We start from the raw sequence: 27938 nt of genomic DNA, 5'->3' as shown, positions 1-27938 counted from the left end.
ACGTTAAGCTTAGATTTTGCGAGAGTCTTATTCTCACAGCTTTCTTACTGTGATGTCATGTATTGATCAGTGTTATAAAGAATACAAAATGCATCACATTTCTTGCAATTTGACGACTTCGGGGGACTAAATAGTCTTCAGAGATGGTTTGTCCATCGTAGCTCTTTAATCTTGAAGGTAAACAAAGATGGTAGCCCTATTCGTATTGTTATATATATTTGATTTTGACATGATGTATTTATGTCTGCTCGACCCATCATAGAAATCAACCTGTGATTTGTAAGCATAGCATAAAATTCCACCTAATGTTAACTTTATATGTAATAATATGAATTTTACAAAGGTTTTAAAATATAATGTTCGTGATGCAGTATATTTTAATGAACAGAGTGTGATGTATTTGTCATGTGCTTGATAAGTCACATATCTATTTAGTTAGTTATTTTCAGACAGACAGGAGTTCCAATAGTTTTACTACAATCGTTACCATTTTGGAATATACTACACCAATATACATTTTATCCGTTAAACACTTAAATGTTAATTTAACCTGGTTTGAATAATTTGCGCTCCATAAAAGGAAATATCCGTTGCTCTGAATAAATTACTGAATTATTAATGCTACTGCGGTTCGTTCTCTGTATTCATTAGAAATATTTGCGTTACCTAAAGGTATTTTATCATGAATAGAATAATTTTGTCAGATGAGAAACCGCCCACCAGAAACCCATGGTATTAACCATATGTTACTAGGAATAAATATTTTTAAAAAATTGCAGTTGTTGGAAATCGTTGAAAATTTGATATTATTTTGAATGTTTTACTTGAAGATGAAGAACGCCAGAACTAAAATGTTGAAGGCAGAAGAGGGTGTTGTGAAGCATCGCACCGGAACTGAAATAATCAATGTTTTTCTCCTATTTAATTAACGAGGAATAAGCTATAAACAATAAATACAGTTTATATAAGCATACAGCGATGAGTACGATAATTACGAAAAGCGCTTTTATATACAAAATATTACGGTGGTTAGATTTGCCCGATCGATTTTTGATAAGCGAGAGATCTTTCGATGGCTTCCGGTACTGGGGGTGGTGTCGGCAAATGTTCTCCTGCTGGTTGAAACCCGTTCTCATCCGCTACGTAGTCTACTCTGTAAAGCCGGTTATCGGTACCCACATACTGGAAAGCTCCGTTTGCCCTAAGGGCTTCCTGATTCGTGCCCTTATTGTGAACTTTTCCCTGTTCTTCGCCGTAAATTTGATTTTCGGTTTCGTATCTAAAAAAATTTCTCATCATTGTGTTCCCACGACGTGCAATATATAAATAAAGCTTACAAGTAGTGATAACCATCCTCGTCAGTTCCTCCCTCTTGCCTTAAAATCTTCCACCTCGCGTTATCATAATAGTTTTTGCCGTAGTTGACTGGCGATTGGGAATATGCAGACCCTTAGTCAATATAATCGATTATTTGTACACTCCAGTTTTTACAGATTGTTTTTACAAACACATTCGAAACAGTACGATCACATTTGTTAGAAAGCTGGCATCAAAAGTACGAATGTATTTCCTTTTTATTATAATTATTGTTATTTTCCTGTAATTTCATAATAGAGATAGAATATTATAGAACAATACACAATCGGGCGTTAAGTATAGGGACCATTATTATATATAGGTACATGTCGTTTAATATATATATTCCAAAAAAATTTTTAATTATATTTTATATATACAAAATAGTATTAAGAGCAATAATTATTGTAATTCTAGAAAAAATACGAAAATTTAATTAGGTCGCTTACACTTTTTGCATCGAAGAAATAAGAATGTCAATTTTGAATGAATGCAGGTTAAATACTTTAAAACATATATCACCTTTGAAAAAGAACCAACCATATTTTCACCTCCTCGGCTTATTAAGAGAGCAGAGCAAATTTTCGAAATGCCTGTTACCTGATACGACATTCTGAGATCCGCTTGGATCGTATTGTCCACCATTTCCTGCAGATACGGATCCAGATGCGCTTTCGAATTGTGACGCAGATGTTCGGTAACCAACAGGCACAGCTCCAGATTGTGATACATATTCAGAAGCTGCAGCCTCAGATGCAGCTCCGGATGACCCTGGAGCTGAAAATGAGGAGGCGGGTCCGTTGGTGCCTACGCCTGGTGCAAATCTGTTCTGTGTCGACTGGCCTGATAAATAGAATATCCATTTTTTCACCGAAACATCTATTATTGAATAAATACCGATATGTCAAAGTAATCATAACAGATTATGCTAAACGTATTGTGATAAAATATATTAAACTCTATACATTTGCATATTAAAGCAATAAAATACTCCTCCGTTTCTTATACGAGAATGCGGATTGTTTACCAACTAATATTTGGCGATAGCGTTTTTAAATGTCGTTATTTGCCGAATCGAAGCAAAACTTGTTTGATTTATTTCGTATGGCTGAGTTTTTCACAAAATGCGACAATTCCGCTTTTGCTTGTAAACTAATCTTTTCAATTATTGGTATCGTGCGTTCTGCAGCTTTTCGATTTTGCTTAGTGACAATGAGAGCAGGGAGGGCCAGGAAAACACAGAGTGTTCTGTTTATGAGTGACCGATATAAAATTATTTTTTTTTAGTAAGCCTAATTTGGAAAGAGCTTAAAGTTACCTTTTCAGCAGTGTGAGAAGACATTATATTTTGCCTTAAGGAAAAATTGAACTTTTGCTGGAATTTGTCAAACCTATTTGCATGCAAGATCTTTTGATATGCTTAGATTTTTTTCCTTATGGAGATCCTTAAAATATGGAAGACCATGGGGAGTCATTAGAAACTTCAGTGGAAAGCCCTAGAAACTGGGTTCGAAAATTTTCAGTCTTCTCGGGCAAAATATTTTTCTATAAGACAACAACTTGTTCGTCCCTAGCCAATAATTTCTTGGTTCATATTTAAACAAAAAGTTCATATAAATATTTTTCCGCAAGACAATCGATTTTGAAATTCAAATTTTTGTCGTTGTATTTTATATACCTATATGTGATTTAAGTGGAATACCCTCCATATCATTTTATAATAATAATATTAGCTATCCTTTTCAGTTGTCGTACATCTGTACATCTTGGACGAGACTCTTGATATTCCAATTTTGTTTTTTATACCTGTTAGCGTTAACATCGCGAACCTCAGCAAATGAAAAACTTTCGGTATTTTATGTGTAAGATGTCACCATAAACATATCTACTAGAGGTAAATTATCAGAGTGACCTTTTAAAAATTCGGCCTCGGTCATTTTCAAAACTTTATTTTTTATACTAAACATATTTGTTACATTGACTTACGAAATTATTTTCTGTGAACTGTGGTTCTTTTAATAGTATACATTTTTACCTAATACTTACTTACTTGATACCAAACTGCAACATTTTAAATGTTTCCCTAGTTAGTACAAAACATTTTAAAGTAATATCGATGCAATTTTTGCATTTTTGGAATATTTTCCCATTCGAGCAAACGGTCAACACTACAGTCGAAAACTGAAAAATGTACCTCCGACGTTTCCGCCAATTCCAACAATCCCGCCATATTTTTCCGGGAAATAATCACCGGAATTGTCATGGATGTATCGCCCTTCGTACTGGTGAAGCGCAGGATCGTAGTCGCCACTAGGATCGTGGACATACCGACCGCTATTATCTACATATTGTTGTCCAGCGTTAGCGTTATACCCCCCACTATAATAATTGCCATCGCTGGCAGGGCTAGGGTTTACGGGTTGGTACTTTCCGAAAGATGAGGGAAAGTTGCTGTTGACGTACCGATTGATGCGTTGAGTTGTACAGGCAGTTACCAATACCGCGGCAATTATCTAAATTTCACATCATAACTTTCAGTTAGTGCTGTAGCATTCAACAATCGAGCTAATAAATATTAGCGGTTGTACTAGGCGATTCTGACTTGGAGTCTTGTGCCTATATCAGTTAAATGAAAAACACAAATGCAAATTTCGTTGATGATGATGTTTTTTATGCAACTTTTATCTAAAACGTTTTTCTCTGTCTCTATTGGATCACCACCTGTGATGACGAAAAGTTTGCTTTTTCTCTATTGGGACATTAATTTATTTCCAGCAAGTAAAAACAAGCATACTGAATTTGTCCTTTAAAATGTTGAGATAGCGTCGTAGACTTGCGCCTTAAATTTTTCCAAGAAAAAAATCAATAGGGGTTAAATCTGGGGATTTTGCTGGCTATATTATCGTATGTTTTACAAAAAAAACCATGGGTAATCTCTTTCAATCCTCTCTTCTCCTTCTTGAATTCGGAATCACCCCCTTAAGAGTTTCGTATTTGTTTTATCATCACTGAATCATCATTGAACATGCACTCAGCTCAAGCCACATCAAACTGGTGACTGAAGTGGCATTTATCAAATTAAACCCATAAAAATAGGATAAAAAACGTATATAATACAACTTAATTTTTAAAAAATTAAAAGAGCTTTATATCCGAATTGAATCATTTATAGGTTTACCCAAAAATTCTGTATAAAGTACTTTCTGAAATATAGTGGATTTCAACCGCTATGAGCAGTTTGTACAATTTGTGGACAAAGTGAAGAATCTGTCTTCTCAACACTCAAAATTGCTGGGCAATATAATATAGCAATGCGACAATGATCAACTAGACGACGTGATTAATTTTTCTATCATACTGACCTAAATAATGACTTAATCCATAACGTGTATATTAACACCGATCAATATTTATTAAAACAGAATGCACTCAAAACAATTGCATAAGGTTAATTAAAAAAATTACTCACTAGTAGCTTCATTACTGACAAATGTATTTCACAACTTAGAGCACTAGGATGCCGGACTGTTTTTTAACAGTTCTGGCACATTAATATATAAGTTCCTACCTGATCAGACAATTCCGAATTTTTGCATTTAAATTGCGAAATTATATAGTTTGACAACAAGATTATAGAACACTTTTGGAGATTGACAAATAAAATGCGAACGCTATGTAAATTTTAATCTGTTTCGGTAATCCTACATATTTATTGGGATTTGGGTTATTCGGTAATCCGGAACTCCCGATCAAGGCTGTTGATTTTTGTTTTGTTTTAAAAATCGGCATTAACGGACTTATTTACATTCGCTCACCATTGCAGATTGGAACCATGAAATAAGCATTTATCACAAAAATTATAGAGTTTTTGATTAGTGAATGTACTTTGCTTGTATAGGCGATTCAAAGTCATTAATACTCAGTGGGTAAACCCTACTTAATTTCCAAGATATAGCGTGTTTTATTGATTCGTTTAGCACCACAGATAATTTTAGCACCACTGGGTATTAAAAAAAAATTTCGTGAGCATACTGTATATCAAAATATTAAAAACTTGGGCTATCCCATTTTTGTTTGTATCAATTGTGCCTATAACCGGTGAAGAAGTACATTATTATTTAATTGAAGATTATTTAATTCTCTTTAAGAGTTTTAAATAGATATATTAAAACTTTAAAATTAAAGTATTTTTTGTTGGTTGGATTTGACCACTCATCTGTAATCTTTCTAGTTTCTATTCTCTTTTTTAATACTTTTCCTATTTTCTCTTTCTCTTCTCCATTTACAAGATTGGTTTTGGCGGTGGTTTTTACAGACCCTGTGTTTAATGTGAGTTTTTCCTACCTTTTGTTGACAACACAACCTTGCGCTGAATTATATTAGATTGTGTACATTACACATTACTTACTGTTTATTATTAAGAAGATACTGTTGTGGTTTTATCCTGGTTGTGTCCCAAAGAACAAACAAATTAACTGACTACAATATTAATTTAGGCAAAGGGCAGGTTGAACTATTAATTGTTTCAGGAATAGTTCTGATCTCTCTATATGCATTATGAGGCCGTGATCTTTGCGGTCTAGTTTGGACTCACTAGGTGTGCACTGTGTCCCGCAATTTTAATTCGAAAGTGCCGATGTATGATATTATCAAAATAAAGGTTCCATCAGTGCAACGCAGAATAAGTCCCTATAATTTGTTGAACTACTATATACTTAGTTTAAGTTTTCTTCTGCATACTTTTGCGAAATAATGTTTCTCAGAGCATAGAGAGAATTAGGTACAATTTTATCTAATCTATCAATTAAAAGTTGTTGTGCCTTGCAACAGCTTCTCCCCGTTGGTATCTGAAAATGCAACTTACTCAAATACAAACATATTTGACACCACAAGGTAGAAAATCAATTCGTGCTGCATTATTTACTAAAACATCATAAAATTGGCTGTTTTCTGCCACGTTATTTTTTAGTGACTCATAACTTGAAATCGAAGAATAGCCAAGGTCCTAGATAATTTTAATAAAATAAAAATTATACTAATTTATGAATACGAATTCGCATTATTCGAGCGCGAATAAGAGGAGTGGCAGTTATCGCCGAAACTCGAAAATATATCGAACATCGCTGAGGAATTTGGACCAAATGCATAAACTTATTCAAGGTTATACCACTTTTACCAATTTATTTAGTACACGATTAAAACGAGTGACAAAGAACTTTATTATTCCTCTTACATTAAAGTGAGTTAACAGGCAAAAATTGGTGGAAAAAATCATCAATCAACGTCCCGACAAAAAAGAAAAACAAATGTGACGAAGTCGTCGAAACAACTACTAAATTGACTGACTTTCTTTATGGTTATTGACATTCTCAAAACTTCTCTATCCTACCCCAACTGTTCTACAACATATTTCCCCGTTTTGTTGTGTCAAAATCAAACTATGTAATGTTTTACCTGCAGTGAATGCGTAAATGTAAAATAGATTTTGTAATTTTTCAATTAGTAAGTGTACCTCTGATTTCTTGATATCATTTCTATTCAAAATTTTTCTTGAGTACTTGGTAAATCATGTTTAGTAAGACGTCACTTCTGATTTGATATGAAATAGGTTTGGCTATACTCGTTTCATAGGTTTTAATTTTCAAACAAATCATAAAACATTTGGTTTTAAAATTACTCAAATTTAAACCAAGTCCATAAAATCGGATTGGTAGTAAATAACATTTTTGTATATATGTACAGATGTACTATTTCAAAGTTCCCAAGTGAGTTTCTTCTGCAAAATACATATTTTTGTGGGACTATGAAACACAAAAATTTTAAAATATCACATCCAAATTTTCAGCAAAAAAAATGACAAAACAATTCTTTCGGGTCAACCATCATGATTTCCATTCGGATACCAAATTTTTTAATATTCCGTTAGCCGTTGAAATGTTTGGAGAGAAAAAAATTCCCCGTGTGTAAGTTGCGAGCAACCTGGTTACAGGCGTTATTAACTCAAATTGCGCATAACGCAGGAGGCAAGTCTTTGCGGAGTATTTCGATCAGAGCACATGTTCGGGGTTGATTAGTTGCCGCCAAAACGTTCCCCCGAAGCGACCTGTTACGCTCTGCAAATAGAGTCAAACGTATCGCAAATGAAGAGCCAGAGTCGGGTGGTGTGTTCTAATAAATCTCCGCGGGTTGTCGGTAAGTAGGTTTCGATGTAAATGCACCCTCTATTTATACCCAATTTGTTTTTCAACAATAAACTAATCAAGTGGATTTGTAACAAAATTGGAGGGATGACGATTCTACAAGAAATGCAATTTCCTATTAAAATATTGTTTATTGAAATAAAGCTAATATTAGAAAAAAAAAACATTTTTTTGGTAGAATTGTCCGCTGTCTCCAAATGGAGGGGCACGTTCTTTCACTTTGGGATCCCTCATCAATATCAATTTAGCTTTTCTCGATGAATGGACGGATACACAAAGATGTTTACCAAACAGGGGTTTATATTATGTGAGACCGCTGGCCCAAAACAATTCTATTGCCCGTTTTTCTGTTTTATTTAGATATAGATTGTCGACAAATTCAAACCACTTCTTTAAATGATCTTTTAATGTTTCGCGTAACGAAGTGACGTTTGTCTTAACCCAAGAATAAAAACTACTTAATGGTAAAACTATTTCATGACTGATTTTATGACTTTGGTTTAAGATGGAGTAACTCTAAATCCATTGGTCATTGTTTCTAATATAATGTTACAAAACTATTTGTAGTTAGAATGCATTTGATACAAACGATTTGGGTCTAAAGGTGGCCAATGAATCTGAAGAAAAAAGGAATAAGAATAGATTTCTTACTACAACTTCCATTTGAAACTATCTTTTATTTTTTAATTTTAATTTTAATTATTCATTTTTCATTTTCATTTTTATAATAAATTAACATAATTTTAATCAGCCTGAACCACCTTGGCCTATTTTTGCCAATTATCCCTTCAGGTGCTAATTTTTTCAATCCAAAAGTCGATAAAATTATGTGAGCTACGCTTATTAGTAGCAGCAGTTTTTAGAAAACTCCTTATCCCCTTTTCATGGTATTACAATATAGCATAACCTTAATGTAAGAACGAGATAATCATCGCAAATACAAATTCTAGAGGAACTGGTTTTAGTTACCTGAAAGTATTTGGAACATGAGTAATATTATGTAACAAGTGTGGTAAACGGCATTTGCCTCCCGAGTTTTTAATAAACGAGTGAGTTAAAAAGTTTACCAAACGTGTTGCATACTATACTTTTTCTACGAAAGTTAGTTTTTGGGTACATTTACGCAAAACAATACGAATACATTCACTGACATGACGGTCAGAATGGACAAAGGTCAAAATTCAAAGCGTGGGAAATATCTCCGAAAACATCCGATTGCTCCCAAATGCGTGCGGTAAAATCCCGGAAATGTCCGAAGTGGCTCGGATTCATGGGAAACGAAACTGATGTGGTAAAGTGACGCTTGCCGCACGCTAGATCAGTGTGCAATTGGTATTTTACAGGCGGGAGTAGAAAAACCCATTTTTCTACTAAAAATTATTTTGTAGGTTTTCTATTTCCATAATCCGTGAGATAGATATATAAATAGCATAGTTTAAGGTCTAGTCGATTATTATTATGATCTTCTTCCGCCTATTTTAGGTGGATTTTGTGGTTCTTCGATCAGTAGCCATTCTGTTCCATCTGTTAAGGCTATTTTCACTTCAGATGTCTTCACATTTTATTTTTCATAAAAGAATCCTTCAGCGAATAAGTAATACAAATTTCTTCGACATCATGGAGTCGTTGACTGGCACAATATCTCCCCTAACACTTTTTCATTTCAAACGGGTTTCTTAATTTAAATTGTATCTAAGATTATTAGATCTTTAACATATTTCATCATTTTCTAGCCTTGATTTTTGGTAGCTTCTGATCCATTATATGCAGATATTTCTTTTGCCTTGACTTATTTTGTTCAAGATATCAGATTATAAATAATTAAATTAAAAAGTGAATGAATTTATTATGTGATATTCACTAAAAGCGTCCCTGATCCACATCCTTACCAACGCCGTTGGTTTGCCCTGAATTTTTTCTGATTGACTCTTGGAAAAATATGCAAATCGGATTTGTCATTGTGTTAACGTTAATTAAAATTTAATTTCACGTCTCGCTAAATAAATATTTTATCCATTTTTCATTAAGTCATTTACCGAACAATCGAATGATTTTTAATTTCTTCAGTAGCAAAAACAGTATTATAAAGTTTAATCAATAAAATATATCCTAAGCATAACTAGAGTCGAAATTTGAGTTTTTTTTACATTAATTTACGAATTAACAAAATATCATATATGATGGCAATTTTATAGCCAGCTAAAAGTACCGTCTCCATGCCTTTCATTTTTCAAGCTACTGGAGATAAACAGAAAGAAATAATTCGAATTGAATCTTTTGGAATTTACAAAAACGAAGCAGAAAGAGAAGAACAAGAAGAAGAGTAGCACTATTAAAGAAAATAGTATCTCCATAATTTTATGACCAATTTTTTATTATTTTACTTATTGATTATCTAATTCTATATTGATTGGATACACTGGAACATAATTTGTTTTTTTTTAATAAAATTGGAGTACCAAAATTCAGAAGTTTTTTCTATCCACCCAAAAAGAACTCCTGCATAGAGTAATAAGGGCTTCAAATGATACAGAACTTTACTCACTTAGTAAAAAATGGCATATTGAGATCAGATTTGCTAAAAATCCCCTGACAAATTAGGTTCGTGCCTTGTACTTGTTGCCAGGCTAAATAAACCGCGTTTTTGAAAAATCGAATCGTCACTTGATCGCCCCTCCAAGCTCATTTCATATAAATTTCCAACTGAAAAACAATTTAGAAGCTGTCGCTCTCATTATTAGATTCCATTAATTGGTTTCAGCTTTCCCAATAACACGCCTTTTTATTAGACGGGAAATTTAGATCTTAAAGGAGATTAAGCATCTAATGCCATAACGTCAAGCCATTGTGGCAATATAAAGTGTGAAAAATGTGTTTTGGGAACCTCAATAAATTTCAAAAACCGTTTTTCAGCGAGATTCCATCTACTGGCGACCAAACTACATGTAACATATAAGATTCTCAATCAACGAACTGATTAGATTAATTAATACAACAGCCATGTTGTCTTTGTTGACATTTATATTATACAGAGGTTAAAAAATTCCAGTTACCAAGTACCTATAGAGTGATAAAATTAAGATATATTGAAAAATGTGAGTTATAAAGGAGAGTTTTAAAATTACCGCTATAAGCGCTCATAGGAGGGTAACCTATGATATATGTAAACTAATTTCTATTTCACTGACACTGACACTGACTTCACACATCAGTTTCTTCTCTTCTTTATCCATGTTAGTGTTAAAACACTATTCAATGACTAAGTTTTTAAATATTTTCTAATATTTAATACGTACGTATAGTGAAACTTGCAAGGCTTTTAGGTCAATAAAATCAACTGACATTAGATCGGGAATTGGCACTACCATAAGAGTAGAGATAAGAATTTGTTGAACATCCTAATTTTTAGCCCTCCTTACTAAGTGGATTGGCTATTTTAACAGAATTGTTTTAATTATTTTCACTAGTTGTTTCGATGAATCTAGCAGAACATTCTTCGATCCTAGATTATTTACCAAATTCATTTTAGCATTTGGGTTGCTTCCCTCAAGTTACTATGCTGTTTCATTGTAAATCAGAACTTGGTTAGACAATAAAACACTTATTCCAGACATGACATCCAATCATTCGAAGAACCACGCCAATAACATATCAGAAGGAGACGACTCCTCGCTACGGTCCTTGAGTTCAGAAGATGTTTCCCAGGTAGCACCAAGAGGATACTGTTGCGCGAAATCCATCAACCCCGCCGATGGCAGAGGGCGAAAACTCCACCTACTCCAGATGTTGGTACTGCCGTTTATTCCCATAATGGCGCTGATAGTTCAAACTTCTATCATGCTGAACGATATAGTGATACTGAGGCGGGAGAGTATGGATATCGAGAACCAGGTTCGCTATCAGTCGTAGTATATTACCAAATTGGCTATGATATTTTAATCTATAGTTTAAGTGGTGCTCTGTAATAAGGGCAAGAAAATGGATAGAAGTCGATAGTATCTCGACCCAATTAATAAAAGCGGCCAGGCATATAAATTAACACCGCAATAAAACATGTGTTTTCTATGGTAATAAAATACCCAGCTGGTGGCTAATGGCGCCTATGTACACATATTTACACACAGGGTTAGGCACTCCGTTCTCCGGTCCCTATTGCTTAACTGTTTCAATGTTTCTATGTTTTTTTGCCGGGACAGGGCCGTATTGGTTGCTTTTTAATAAATTTGTTTTATTCCAGAAATTTGCTACGTAAGTGGTTTTGCTATTATGGAACACGCTGAGTTTTGTGTAGATAACCTGTGCCGTTAATTCGTTCGTCTTCAACGAATTAAGTTTGATCAAACTATCATCTATCATTAACGAGAATCATCTAGATCAATAAAATCAACCAATACATTATTTCGTGTTCAATCTTATTGAATAAATAAAAAAACTGGAGGACTTTATGTATTTATGAAATTTGATAAAAATTACGTTTTCCGTTACTAACCGCTCTTACGGAAGTATAAAGTTCCCGATAATAGCTTAAATTTCGGAAATAGTAAATATTTTAGGTTAGAAATGATTTGCTTTCAATGCAATAGAACTGCGTTTATTTTGTTAGTTTCTTTTTTGTTCATTTTAAAATACATTCCCAAAACAACGATTTATCACTGCTGTGGGAGGTTCTAATCTTAAATCCTTTTTGAATCCAATATACGAGATGTAACTCAGGAATATATTAGGTCCCTAATAGGCTAAAAAAACAGATAATTAAATTATGGCCCCAAAAAATAAAAATTTAGTAGCCAGTTGTTTTCTAAATTGAGAGGTCTGTCCGCAACTATATTTGGTAGTTGATCATTAAAAAGTTAGCCCCTGCTTTTAATTTATAATTTCAATAAAACAGAACAGCAGAGTGCAAAAATAAAAATGTCGATTTCACAAAAAAAGGTGCAAAAAGTACCTATTAAATTTCCCTTCGAGCTTAGAATTTTCGTTAGGTCCATATTTCCAATATAAATATGACACCGTATCTGCAAAAGTTGCCTTTTAAGTTGATGGTGTCAAAATATTTTAGCAAAAATGCCGCAAATGAAGCCACAATGCATTTAAAATACTAAACTGACTTCTCTGCGGATACAGGTGGCATATTGGTTAATGGGGTTTGGTACGGTAGTTTAATTTGATTGACAACAGAACTACGTGGGAAGTTGATTAATTTTCATCTTGTTGGAGCGAAATTGATTTTAAAAAACGCCGCTTGGCGGAATAGAAACTTTCAATAAGGCCGAACACATTAAATTCCAATCACCCCAAACTTTCAACTCCGTACGCGTTGCCGTCCTAATAGAAACACAGCACTTGTATAATGCCACCTAAATTGAATTTATCTTCAGTCGAATCCAGGTCGCTTAAGAGAAAATGCATCGCCTTGATTAACAATTTAACGGTTAAACATTAATCGTGATTAGTACATAGACAGTGGAACCTTTGACCGTCTTCGTTGGCGCTTTGATGACTAATATTAGCTTCGTTTAATTCTTAACTTTTGGCATTGAGAATTTTCCAATTTCAAAAATTACCGAGGATGAAGAATGGAACGGCGTTGGGGAGAGGCTAACGCAAAAGTGTAATTAGTGCCGTCTAAAGAGCGAAAGTTTCGCTGAATTTCGTTTTCTTTTAATTACATTAGTAACTCATCAACAGATAGCAGGTCAGGTTTCAGGCGAATACGGTTCGGAAAAGTAAATGGTCGAACGAGGACGTTTTGGCTTAATATACTAAGCGACGAATCACATTTCATTCGCCACTTGTAACTGGACAGTAAATAGAATCAGATATTTCTAAAACAATAATTTCTACCCCTAAAAAGAAGTGCAAAACTCTCCGAACTTAAATGTATGCAAAATAATTATTATATTTAGTTTAACTATTGATAACCGGTATCGATTTGTGAGCAAATTTCGCGGTAAATATTTTGATTTTTTAAGTGAACATCTCAATTTGTTTATTATAGATTATTATAAATTTAAATTTTTTACAAGTAATTCAAGATAATATTGTTTGATTATTAATTAATATTCCCGTTTCTATAAATAAATAAATCAATCCCCATTACTAGCAATCTTTTTTTGTCGTAAAATATATCTTTCCTTTTTATTTCGGCATTGCCATTAGGGTGGATCAAAAAAAAATATTTTTTTTGGATCTGACACCCAAAAACTACTTGCTAGTTACCTCTAGAAAGTATTTACCAGGTATATATTATTAATGAGTGCAGTTCGGATTTTTATGCACAGAAAATGCTTAAAACATGCGCACAAATATGTCTAGTTTTTCCAAAAAATATGTCAAGTATGTTTTTTTTCTACCATCTATGTACTTTTATGCTCTTTATTTTTTACATATATTGTTTACTGAAAATCAAGGAAAAAACAGTCAAACAAATCTTCCCATCAATAGTGAGATTGAAAATTCTACAAAAATGGTCGCTTATACTTTTTTTATAAATCGAATGATTTCAAAGATATCCGAGGTGACACTAAAAAATAATTATCGTGAAATATTTTTAATTATTCTTATTGGGAAATTTAATGATCTGTGGTTTATCAATTACTCAAACCATTTATTTTATTTATTTTATTTATTCAATAACTTAGTAAATTTTGAGATTATTCACTATATATATATGAGAAAAAAATTCTGTCTTATAAAATATCAATAAATGCATTAATAGAAAAAGAATTCTATTTCACCATATGAAATTTTATACCTTAATACAGTATTAATAGAAAAATGTACATTTTTTAGATTTAGTTATATAAATCGACTTTTATTATATTCAGCAAATAGTCCTCGATGTTCTTTGACAGCTTGCTGAAATATTGAAACCGTTTTTAGTTTTTCGTCAAACACTGATTATATTCCAGAGACCAACTCTAATCGACGCTCTGCTGCGTCAATTACATCTTTGGTTTGTTTGAAATACTCTTCATTTTTATTATAACTCTCAAGAAATCAAATGGTAGGTCAAATATTTGAACAAATTCAAATCCTTTTGAATAATCGAATTGATGATCTTTTGATCGATCTCAAATTTTTTAACAGTGATAAAATGATAAGTTCATCATTTAAATACCACATTGATGATAATATATGATTATTTATATATGAGACTAATATTAAGAACATTATAAGCACTTTCTAGAGATAACTGGAGGTAGCAACATCTAGTTTTTATGTGTCAGATCTAAAAAAAGAATCATTTTTCTTTTTGACGTCCCACCCTAATTGCCATTCTAGTTTAGATCAGTGAATGTACTATTTTGAGCAGAAAAACTGCTAAGCTTCACGAATAATTTGTGTACAAGAATTTGTTTAATATTTTTTTAAATAAAAGCATATAGCGTATTATCAATTAGTGTGCAATTACTATGACAAATATGACTATGGTGGTAGTTAGTTTAATTGAAACTTTTCGTAGAAACCCTATATTATCCAATGCATGATTGGGAATTTTGTTGCTCTCTGAACTATCGTGGGGCAATATAGTGACGTCAAAGCAAATTCACAGCACACGTAAAGGCGGATAGACTTACCAAACGAAATCAAAACAAATCGAATTTATTCAATCGGATGATTAATTTTGTGGATTCGTTTAAACGTGATCTGGGTTTATCAAACCGCTTTTGTAAAATAAAACTGCCTCAAATGAGAGCGCGTCGCCTACATACAAACAATCTTTTGAAGTGGATTTTTAAAAAAAGCCGGGCGGCAATAACGTTAGAAATTCAAACCGCTTTAGATATTTTTTATCGTCAAATATTTATATTCCATTTTCATTTATAGGAGAGGCGCATAAAAATGGAAATTTCGCGTGAAATGGGGTAAATATTAATATAACACAAACACATAAGAACGTAGAGGGATTGGTTAAGTAGAAGTGCCGAAAATTTGCAGCAAAATGAGCACTATTTATAATGTTTAATAGTATAAAAGCTTGGTTTTTATGAAGTGGGTTAAAACCTTGCTTTTGATAAATTCTTTTTTAAATACACAAAAATTATAATTAAAATGATGTCACTTTAGAAAAGACATTTGTGCGTCAAATTAAATTTGGTAAATTGGAAGTATTTTTGAAATACCTTGGCGGAATCGAATCAAAATTTTGATCAAAATCTCACAGAAAAAATGTATTGCCCGAGTGATTCATTTTATTCCGGATATCCCTCAAATTTGAATTAATTCTGGTTAGTTTCAGTGGTACGAAAAAATTCCTAATTAACACTTTATGTCTAAAGTTTGGTTACCAGGAAAACAAATAACTTAATTTTCGGGGTTACAAATTTTTGTGCTTGTGTTAATTTTCTAATCATTTTGATGGTATAATAAATGGAAATTAAAGTTTAACGATAACTATTTTCAAAAGGTAACAGCTGCAACGGAGCTCGGAAAAGTAGTCACTAGAATGCAATTGGAAAGATCGGAAGTGGCATTTTTTGTCTACACGAATGGGACCCACTATCGGTAAGAACTTTCAGTCGTATCATTGCACATTTTGACATTTTGATTTTTTTTTTACATATTTTTGTATCAAATGAGTTAAATTATCCCTTGCAAAATCACTTCTAAAACGAAGCCGAAAGATGGTTTATATTGTTGATAACAACTTCAAGCAGAAATTTTGGGTCTGTTAATTTACTGTTGAATATTTTGTGATACTGATGAAAATTGTAAGTCATTACTGGTATTTTGAAAATTTTCAACTTCATATTCAGTTGAGAATATGGTTTAACTATTAGTGTTAATAATTATTATTTTACATGGTTATAAATCAGAAAAATTCTGAAAATAGAAGCAGAGCGTATTGAAGCAGCACCAAAATTTAGAAACTTAGGAAAGAAAATAATTATTTAAGATATTATTTAATGTAATATACGTCTTATTTAAAAATAGGTGTTTAGTATTGATATGGCTATAAATGACCCGGAGAAGGGGAAAAAAAGAAGTACACTATACAATAGTTGCAATGATTCCCAGTTAGGAAACGGATTACCAATTAATAAAACCATTTTCCAATGAAGCTGTCCTATTTACTTTTTAAACAGCCGTTGCAATCGGGTTTCTTTCTTCGAGTACACTTCTTTTTTCCTTACGTTTTACAGCACTTATTTTATTAAGCTAACGTTTTCTTGTTTCAATATCCTCAGTTCCACATTCATACATACAACCGTTTGCATAAGCTTGTCTTCTCAGTGTGTCTGGCCACTTGCAATTTCTTTCATAAACCTTTTTTTATTATTTTTACATTCATACTTTAAACATAACATACTTTCTCCAGCTTTCTGTTCCTATCTTGCATGCTCTTCCACATTAATGTTTTCTTTCATGCTACATATTCTGTAGTTTATCTTCAAAGCTGTATCACTCACTTTAAGTGTTTTTCATATACTTTTCCACCCACATATCTCGGCTAGATACATTACTATGGAACATCATCATTCTTTTCTAGAATTCTCCTATTCCCCTCCTATTTCCATTAATTTTTAAAATTCTTCAATAGATCGTCCCGGATACCACAGTTTTTCCCACCACTTAGTTTCTTGATTAGGTCTTAAGTTTAAGTAACTTAAGTAAGTTTTTTTAAGTAAATACTGTCATTACATTAATATAATTATTAACTACTAGATCTGAACTTTTAACCAAAGGTGAAAGATATAAAGGTTAATTACCTTTATATCTTTCAGGACAAATCTTGAGCAAAGGTTTCAACTAACGAACGAGGCATTGCAAAACATGAGCTTCTGGCCTTTAACGCTACATTTTGAAGACGGCAGGAAGGTATATTTAGATAGAGAGACGTTTCTGAAGAACCTCACAACATTCCGGTGAGTATGCAAATCGATCGTTTGCATTTAAATACATAAATATTTCGTTGAAATTACAATTTACAAACGATTCGGGATTGTTTCGAACCACCTAAATATTTTTATTTATATTTCTGTTGACGCGGATTTGATTCGATGATCTCATTTATGTTTCTCCTGCATCCGCTATATAGAAATTATTTAAATTTAAATTAGTTTGAAATAATTGCTTTATGATGTTGGCGCGATTAATTTGGGGTGCCACGTCTTTAGTAGATTTGTACAAGTACATTAGGATAGTTAAGCATTCAGAATTCAGACAAATAGACCCTTTGCGGCGTGAACATTCAGTTTCAACTCGTTAATTCGACCGTATTAGGTTGAACTGAAACCGTTGAGAATTACAGGATTCGCTTAATCTCCACTGTTATTGCATCTGTGATCCAGTTCAGCCCCATTGTCTAATTTTCCAAAGGGCAAGGGGCAAATAGCAGCGAAATTTCGATTACACATAGTCAGATGATACCCACTACCTGAAATTAAACACTTGGATACGTCAAATATGGATAAAAAATCAAGATATATGCCTCTCTTAGAAAATAAGACGACCAACGTATGTCGGTGAACTACTTATTTTATTTGATAATATGGGGATCGCAAATAATCGTAAAATTGTTTGAATTAGGTATAAGAATTTGCTAGATTCAATCGAGTGCCCTTTGCATGAGCTCCATCATGGGTCCTAGATACTTTTTTTTTAAGTTTCTCAAACCTCTCCAAAACTTTTTCCATAATCATAATAAAGTTTACTCATCAAAATAAATGTTCACATAACGTCAAATTGAAGGGGGGGGGGGGGGGCGGTTGAAACTAAAACGATTTTCCAAATAACGCAAGCAAAACACCTTATAAATTTCTAATCCGTCTGTAATGATAAAATATTTTTTTAGTACTACTTTGAAATTTTTATCGTATACAGTGTTTTTAAGTTTTTTGAGTAAGTAGTTGAAAAACTTTGCTTGACAGTTTTTTTGCACACTGGGACCACTACACAATCATTTTTATGTCGGGTATTCTGTCGGGTAATGCATTTTTAAAAAATAATGAAAAACTTGTATTAACCTATTTGGCTAAACAAGTCATTGAACGAAGATTCCTAAGGAATATAAAACAAAATTGAATTTTTCATCAGGATTTAAAACGCACTGCCAAGTTTTTTCTCGAAAATGTTGTTAATCGCGATTGAATATCATTTTGGATATTATGCGCTTATCTTCTGGTCAATAATGACAATATTTCGAATTTTTAGTTAAATGTCAAGATATGCCACAACTGCCACAATTAAATAAAGGACGTGGCATTGGCGTGACGCTATGTTGATGAATGGAAAAGTAACTAACGATTTTATTGTTTTGCTAATTCTGGGCTTAATGCAAAAAATAACTACGACATCACTATATTTTTCAAATCACCATAAATGTGTATATAAGAACATTATATAAATTACACATTAAAGCCTACACCTTTTGTATAAAACTTTCTTTTTAAATTTAAATTAAAAAAATATATTTCTCTAACTAAAAATTCTCAAATTCGCGAACTCTCCCGAAAAGTCTAACTGCTAGAAAGGGTCTCCTATCAACATTTTTCTATGTTAATTTTAAAAGTAAATATATTATCAGCATAAGTATAGTTTTGTAGAGAATCAATTGATTCTTTGAGCGTTTGAGTTCATTTTTCAGGCAAACGGTCAAGCAATCCGAAGAAACTACTATCACGGACGTCTTATCGTGGTATACTTCAGTTAATTCGGCCATGCTTGAACAGATGACGCAACAAATCAAGGAAACAGATACCAGCGGCGTCTGGAGGTAGTTGCTACAAATTAAAATTCCCCATACTTGTAGAATAACTTAATTTTCAGGTACTTGCTGGCATTCAAAAATTTATTGAAAAGTATAGAGAGTACAGGCGTGGCAAGTGTTTACGGGGTGAATTATTTTGGACAAGGCTTCTTGAAACGCCGAAACTACATAAGTTACATCCAACACGATTCGATAGCGCGGGACTTACTCAACACCTCGCTGAACTACGTCCCCAAACTCAAAAAAGAGTACCAGATTTTGACCATGACAATGCACGAGTACGGCAACATTAAGAAAAAGTGAGCGGATGCACCGTGCTTAATAAAACTTTAAGGGTGTGTTCGATTTCAGTAATGACATTATCATCCGCAACGAACAGATAAACGCAAATTACACTTCGGCACTGAATTATTTTGATTCGATTGCCTTGTACATCGACGAACTGAGGAAACTGCAGAGATCATTGAGAGTTACAATTGGGTAAGAGCTTTTAATTTTCGCAAGTCATTAAACTTTATCTTGCCACCCTGATGATGATCAAAGACCAATCGCGATTAGTTCCTCTTCAAGCACTCAAATGGAAACACCATTTGACATTATCTATATCAAGGTTGTCAAAGTACGTACCTCCAGAAAATCGTAGTGTCACATCAATCAGTTCTAGGGAGCAATAAATTTGTTCCAGTTCTTTATTTAAGATGTTTGTCGGCTTTTATAGAGACTACGTCCACGAGAACTTGCAAGACGCTGCCCACCAAGAAGCGTTGGGCATCGCGATTCTGGTGGTAGTACTAGCCGTATCGCCGGTCATTATATGGCTGGTCCATAACGCTGTGGCAACCATTCAGGTTAGGCTGACGGTTAGCAAACCGCCCCATCTATCTCTATTTGCGGTGTCAATTTTAGCTATACGCGGCAAACTTATCTAAGAAGGCTAAGGAGCTGAAAAGGGAGAAGAGAAAAAGTGACCTCCTTCTCTTTCAAATGTTACCTCCGAGTGTGGCGACTCAATTGAAACAAACAAGGCAGGTATTAATTGAGTAAACACTGAAAACTTCGCCTCAAGCGATTTAAAATTGAACGTTCTGACAGGTTCCTGCTGAGTATTACGCCTCTGTTACGGTCTATTTCAGCGACATAGTGGGGTTTACTGAGATCGCCGCGATAAGCACTCCACTGGAGGTGAGTCCATAGATGGCAGAATTGCCTAGGCAAAATTTTAATTTAAATCCAAAACACAAACCAAAAAAAACTCAGTATATAGATATGTATTTGCTTTTTGCCTTTTCTGTGTTTGAAGTTCCATGGATATTTTTTTTTTGCTAGATCAGTAATGCCAGACAAATGAAACTGTTTTATAACTTAACAAGTTCCATTAACGAACGAGTGTTTGGAGAAATTTGTTGTTGCATGTTTCTTTAAAGGTACACAAGGATTGATTTTGGCCAATACTGGCCTTTCGAACTTACATTGTCACGTTAGTATAGTATATTATGCAACAAGCGCGGAACCGGCATTTGATTCACGAGATTATTTGACAGCGTTTAATAAACGAAAATATCCGAAAACATCCGATTGCTCCCAAACCCGTGCGGTAAAATCCAGGAAATGTCCGAAGTGGCTCGGATCCGTGGGACAAGAAACTCACGTGGTAAAGTGACGCCTTCCGCACGCTAGATAGACGGGAGTAGAAAAATTACCTAATTTTATCACGTCAGTTTCGTTTCCCACACATCCCAGCCATTTACTTTGAACTTTTTTAATTTATGTAGTCCTCAAATATATTTTTGTACTCCCGTCTGTAAAATACCTAATTACACACTGATCTAGCGCGCGGGAAGCGTAACTTTACCACGCCAGTTTCGTTTCCCACGGATCCGAGCATCTTTGGGCATTTCCGGGATATTCCCGGACGGGTTTGGGCGCAATCGGATGTTTTCCATGGCTTGAATTGTGACGTTTGCCAATTCTGATGGTCATTTCAGTGAATGTATTGGTGTTGTTTCGCGAAAATGTACCCAAAAGCTAACGGTCGTAGATAAAATATAGTATGCAACACGTTTGGTAAACTTTCTGTCACTCGTTTATTAAACACTCGCTGCGCTGGTACCAAATAACTAATGACTCAAATGTCGTTTACCATACTTGCTGCATAATATAGCATTTTAGCCAATGGAAGTTTGAGACGCTAGTGTTGACCAAAGGTGCTGCATATTATACTTTTTGTACGAGAGTACGTCAAAATACCGTTTACCTTACTTTGCCATTTTAATATTGCCTTATTTTACATTAAATGAACTCAAATATAAAAAATTAGGTCTGTTGTTGTTGTTCAGTGCTATCTGCTCATGTTGCGCAATATTTTCCAATAACATATTATATGTTATCGAAAGTTTGGATTTTTAACAACTCTCAAATAGGACGATGCAAACTGCATTGAAATGCAAATACTAAACTCCTGACTCAAACTTATTTCAGGTAGTAACATTTTTAAATAAAATTTACAAGCAGTTCGATGCCAAAATAGAATGTTACGACGTCTATAAAGTTGAAACTATCGGCGATTCTTACATGGTCGCTTCAGGATTACCCGTAAAAAACGGTAAGAGAGCGTTACTGCATACCTTCCTCTTTTGCATTGTTTGAGGAACTTTGCGGGAATAAGACGTTAGTAACGAAAAATATTTTATTTCCAGGTAACAAGCACGTGGCGGAAATTGCCAGCATGGCTCTGGATCTCTTGGCGGGATCGAAACATTTTAAGATTCCTCACCGGAAATCGGAAAAACTTCAAATCAGATCGGGTGCTCATACTGGACCCGTGGTAGCAGGCATAGTTGGTTCCAAAATGCCCAGATATTGTTTATTTGGTGATACCGTCAATACGGCATCGAGAATGGAATCTACTGGCGAAGGTCAGTAAAATAATAATAGGAATCCAGGTCAAAAATAGTTAACTCTCATTTTTATAGCGTCTAAAATTCACATAAGCTTAGAGATGAAGAAAGCTTTGGATGCCATTGGTGGATTTCGCACCGAAGAACGCGGAATGGTTGAAGTGAAGGTAAGTTAATTAGAGTACCCCTCTGTTAATATTCGAAAAAAGTTCTTCTGGGCAAAATTTAATGGTTCGATGAATAGACCACTGAGAATAAACAAACAAAAAAGTATAAGCAATTAGAGCTTGTTATACTTTTGGTTTTGTTTATAGGGAAAAGGTCTTATGGAGACGTACTGGCTAACATGCAAAGAGGGTGGAATTCATAGAAACGTGGAAATAGAGGCGCCATCTTATTTTGCTGTAAGTTTTATATGACCGCGATATTTTTTGTAACATGTTTTCAAATTGTTATTTTAGGAGGATGAAGATAATGAGCCAGTATTTATAAAAAGACTGAGAAATGAAAATTATTTTTAAGAGTAATGTCGGGAAGGCGACAGCAAAGAACAATGCAAATGAATTTAATGTCGATTAAATGTCACTTGGCGTTACGTCAATATCGTCGATTTTAATGTTTTAAGGCCTAAGCAAAATTGTTATATTAACAAAAATATTAGGTGTCGTTGTTTTGATGTTGAAAAGATTTATCTTACGTCACGTTAGCGGTTAGAATAAGATATTTTTTGGTTTGTTTCGTTGTAATTGGACCCAAAGTTTTACATTGAATCGATACAAAGCCAGGGTATTTGTAAAATACTTCTGCCGCAACGTAGTAGCATTAATATGTAACCTACTTAAAGATGGCAAGGCTGTTTAGTATAGCGAATATATTTATTATACATTGTCGATATAGAAAATAAATAAATGCAAAATTCGGATTATTGGTCCATTTAGTTACTACTAAAAACAAACGATATGAAAGTTTCCAATGATCTGGTGCGCAAAGTAACGTCAATAACATAAACAAATATTTTGATGAATGGCTTTTATGCAAGCGTTAGTGGCCAAGCAAATTTATTGTATAATTACTGTAACTTAATTAGAACTATAACGGTTCGGGCATCCGCTCAATATACAGGGTTTCCCACTGCCATAGCTTGGGAGTGTGTTGCTGAGGTGTTTTCAACTAAAAAATGTCAAATTAACATATCGCTCACAGGGTGGAATAGTGGCAGATCCTCAAAATAATAGTTCTGAAAAAATTAGTGATTCAGAAAAATAAAAACCGAGATATTGAGATAACTCATACCAACTCTCCTACTTATTACAAAATTTATAGTGATGTGTGTTTATAATTACATATTGAATTGTATTATTCTCTTTTTAAAACAAAAAATATTCAAATTAATTAAAAATTGCTATTTTTTTATATGTGCAATTATTGCACCCGCTATTCACACTAAACTACAAGCATTTGAAATTTTAAAGACCATTTATTTTATCTTCCACAAATCCAATCCAAAACACTAGTAGTTATTGTTTCACAATGGTTTTGTTATTTTAACAATTTACAATCCACGGTGTATCCGAAAGTATCGTCGCTGATCGCGCTCGCATACGACTTTCCTTCGAAAAAAATATTCTCGTAACTAACGGTCCTGAGCCTTTTAAAGCCCAACTGCGCCGCAATCCTTTGAGTAGCGACAGATGTCATCAGTGCGACACATATTTTCGGTGCTGGCTCCAAAGGCAAACGGATCCCGTCTATCGAGTGTCTTACGTTTTTGCCGTTCATCAACAACGTAGCCAATTCGAGGGATACACGAAATAGCGTCAACGCGATTTTTCTCTTTCTAAACTCGGGAAGTACCCCTACGAACGCCATGTCCATCAGGCCGTCCACGTGATATTCTTTAAAATAATCTAATCCGGCTTGCGATTCGAGTAAAAACTGGAAAAATGCGACCATCGTGGGGTGCTGCGATGTGCCGTGGTACTTCTCGTACGTCTGATGAAGCCCTAATTCGGCCTACAACAAGTCGTCGGAAATTGGACAACGTTCCGAAAATATTTGGATAACTTAAATTCAGAAAGGTGGTAGTTTCCATTGCGCGGGGTTTTAAAATTTGTCGAAATAATTTCTTATTATATTTAAACTCTTGAGCCGGTTCTAATACAGTACATAACATTTTCTATGTTACCTTTACACAGGCAACTTTTACATTGTTAGGTTTATAATATAAAAAAATCATTAAATAAAATTCGCAAAAAGAATGCATCATTGAAGTATAAAGACAGGTTACATTTAAAAATAGAAAATACATTAAACAAACATTTTACTGGAGCACTAAATTAAGAAAGAAAACAACTAATTTATCTGTGTTTTAAAATTTTCAGGTGATAAATTCTTAAGGCTCTCTGGCAACGTATTATAAAAACTAGGACCACGAATCTACAAAAGGGTTTTTTTTTGTAATATTAATGGGATGATTTTGGTAAATAAAATTGTTGTTTATTACTTGTTGAATAAAGTTAGCAATTAACAGGTGGTGATCGAAAAATTTGGAAAACCAACATTATGCACTACTTAATCTGACTTCGCACATTTATAATGCTAATAGATACCAAGCAAGCTTCCTTGTGCGTTTTCCGCTGATCGTATGAAAGACTTCGACACAGTATGTCATGCCAAATTAATAAAAAAACTTGAAAAATATGGATTTAGGGGTAGTGCGTAAAACCTTTATCTGAAAAATAAAAACCAATTTGTGAATATTGATGGTGTTAAAAGCAAAACAAGAATCGTCACATGCGGTGTTCCACAAGGAACGGTATTGGCTCCAATACTGTTCACAATCTATATAAACGATATCTTAGATATTTATAGTGAAGGAACTATATTCAGTTTTGCAGATGACACCGCAGAAAACTGGAATTAACTTGCATTGCAGAACGAGATTTTAGCAATATTAGCAAGTGGTTTAAGTATGACTTTAAACAACACTAAGACAACATTTCTTCCTTCTGCATCTTAGTCTAATACTCTACCACACTTTGAAACCATTAAACTGGAGCACAATTATGACATTCTAAAGACTGATTCTGCAAAATATTTGTGCATAATTATTGATAGTCATCTAAGGTGGGACAAACATATTAAATATTTGGCTAATTGAACAAGATTTACAGTTATGTATCTCATCTTAAAGATTACTTAAATATTCATTATCTTAAACAAGTCTACTACTCCCTCCTTAAATCGCGAATAAATTACGGTATTGTGGATTTGGGGAGAAGTAAGAAACTGTTATTTGGAAGAAACGTTTTACAAAAGTCGGTGCTAAAATTAATACTTAATAAAAATCGGTTATACCCTACTCACATTTAATATAATGAAATCAGAATACTAGACACCCGTCAACTGTACTTCGATTCAAAGAGAAATAAACTTGAAAGTATCACACATCAACAGAATACCCGAGATACAAATGATTGTGTAGTGATCCGAATTAGCAATAGTATATTATGCAACAAGTGCGGTAAACGGCATTTGACTCACGAGTTTATTTGACACGAGCGGAGCGAGTGTTTAATAAACGAGTGAGTTAAAAAGTTTACCGAACGTGTTGCATACTATACTTTTTCTACGACCGTTAGTTTTTGGGTACATTTTCGTAAAACACAAATACATTCACTGACATTTCTGTCGGAATTGACAAACGTCAAAATTCAAAGCGTGGGAAATATCTCCGAAATCATCCGATTTCTCCCAAATCCGTGCGGTAAAATCCCGGAAATGCCCGAAGTTGTTCGGATTCATGGGAAACGAAACTGACGTGGTAAAGTGACACTTCCCGTACGCTTGATCGGTGGGTAATTAGGTATTTTACAGACGGGAGTAGTTTTCTACTACTGACCCAAAAAATTGTACGTGAAAAATTTCAAATTACAGGCAGATTAGCAACTCATAAGGTGTTTGCTAGCGTTATTTAAAAATCGTTTTAAACCATTGTGACTTTATTTCGATTATAATTAATATAAACTTAACTGTGACTGTATTCCAGGTAGAAAAAATGGCCTCCTGTGGTTATATTTATATTAAGTATGATCAAGCACTAACAAGCAAAAAATTATATAATAAATAATAATTAAAATTAAAATTATTATTAATTCATAATAATTAATAATATTATTTTGTTATGTACGTTATGTTAACATTTATTTTGATGAATAAACTTTATGAATATTATTATTATTATTATTATTATTATTATTATTATTATTATTATTATTATTATTATTATATTATTCCTGATATACAATGTTATAACACGTTGCTCTCATATGCATTGTTAAATAAAACAAGATTTTAAGATAATTTTCTGAAATTGTGATTTTCAATATTTTTTCTTCTATTTTATATGTTTTATGCTAGGCGATAAAAAATATAATTAATATATAAAATATAAAAAAATAAGTATGTATTTATATATGTACCGTAAATTGTATAGTAAATTGTAAAACGTAAATTTTTAGAGGGCCAAATATTGGCTCCACTCTACATTTTATAGCAAAGTTTTAATATAAGTGGTTGGTATGATTAACTCATAGACCGAGTTTGAATAATTATTAATAAGCCAATCTTCAGTTATTGAATTAAATATGATAACAAAATTGCAAAAGTTAAATACAACAAACACCAGCGAATATTTTTCATGAGACAATTTTCAAAACTTGACGAGTTTAAACTGGACAATCAAATAAAGGATGGTTTACGATAAAGACATGCATATTTTGTTTCACACATTAAAATCAAACTCAGTAGGTATATCATTATGTTTTTCTTAGGATCAAACTTTTGTCTTTTAAAGCGTTCTTGAAGTCAATTTCATTTAAAAGACGATTTAAGCAAAAATAAAGGTTCAAGAAACGACTATAAATTTGACCCTCAAGTCTTATTAATTTTAATAAAAATACGGCTACAAAACATTGCTATTCTTTCAAAATCTGTCTCGAACCCCCATATTTTCTATTCATATAAAATTCTCCCGTTTAGTTCTTAAAAAATCATTATTTAGGTGGGTTTTCCCTTAACAATTTAAGAAATATTCAATAATATTAGATTATTTCTATTAGTTTTATCTGCAGTTCAGAAGTAATTTTGCAATTGAAAATAAACATGTCAAATTAACATTAATTTAATTCAAGCAGATTTGAGAAACGAAATGTGGAAGAACATAGCGAGGGTTGGCTTTATTTAGAATAAACTGAAATGCCCAGCAACTTATTATATTTTCCACCGCAATTTTGTAAGTAAATAGTAAGTAATAGTAATTATTTCGAATGCAAAAGAACTAACCGAATAGGTTTTATTTATTAGAGCCCCAACGATTTTTTCGGATGCCTTTTCAACAGCAATGATCGAGACGCCATCCCGTATGTAGTAACGGAAAAGTTGCTCGACATGTGGAAAGAGTTGAGGTCGAGTAGCCAACCCAATTACATTACATACGTTTTCGCATTTGATAAATCCTTCCCTCATCATTGAAATTGTTTCCTCTACTTTATCTGACGTCACCGAGATGAATTCGATGGTTCCTGTGACACGGGGATAGCAAATTATCAACTTTGAGAAAATCAATGATTCCTCGCTTACCATCTTCACTTATCGCCCAAACTTTTTTTTGTTGAGACATCATAGAAACAGTTGCTAGTTCGGTTCGTTTATGCGAAGCACACTGAGTTAAGTACAAGGTATTAAGATCGCGTGAGATGGTAACCAACAATA

General features: G+C 33.4%; 2 protein-coding genes across 2 annotated transcripts; one reads left to right on the top strand and one right to left on the bottom strand.

The window, feature by feature from the left end:
• Nucleotides 1-886: 886 nt before the first annotated feature.
• LOC132700023 (larval cuticle protein LCP-30-like) lies at nucleotides 887-27938 on the bottom strand. Its single transcript, XM_060667075.1, has 6 exons — nucleotides 27807-27938; nucleotides 27663-27748; nucleotides 3551-3869; nucleotides 1957-2199; nucleotides 1338-1449; nucleotides 887-1279 (listed from the first exon to the last, which is right to left on the bottom strand). Exons 1-6 carry the CDS (start codon nucleotides 27847-27849, stop codon nucleotides 1030-1032), a joined length of 1053 nt encoding a protein of 350 aa, XP_060523058.1. The 5' UTR covers nucleotides 27850-27938; the 3' UTR covers nucleotides 887-1029.
• LOC132700024 (uncharacterized) lies at nucleotides 4847-23062 on the top strand. The gene is made up of 15 exons (XM_060667077.1): nucleotides 4847-7548; nucleotides 11167-11447; nucleotides 15967-16064; nucleotides 17285-17425; nucleotides 19147-19275; nucleotides 19329-19568; nucleotides 19621-19749; nucleotides 19988-20117; nucleotides 20176-20298; nucleotides 20362-20451; nucleotides 21748-21871; nucleotides 21966-22184; nucleotides 22242-22333; nucleotides 22481-22570; nucleotides 22628-23062. Exons 1-15 carry the CDS (start codon nucleotides 7497-7499, stop codon nucleotides 22685-22687), a joined length of 1998 nt encoding a protein of 665 aa, XP_060523060.1. The 5' UTR covers nucleotides 4847-7496; the 3' UTR covers nucleotides 22688-23062.

This window comes from Cylas formicarius, unplaced genomic scaffold (genome assembly GCF_029955315.1).
Source record: "Cylas formicarius isolate icCylForm1 unplaced genomic scaffold, icCylForm1.1 PGA_scaffold_3__17_contigs__length_32017465, whole genome shotgun sequence".
Taxonomy (NCBI): domain Eukaryota; kingdom Metazoa; phylum Arthropoda; class Insecta; order Coleoptera; family Brentidae; genus Cylas; species Cylas formicarius.
Note: the sequence above shows the minus strand (reverse complement) of the source record. Positions and strands in the feature narration are given on the sequence as shown.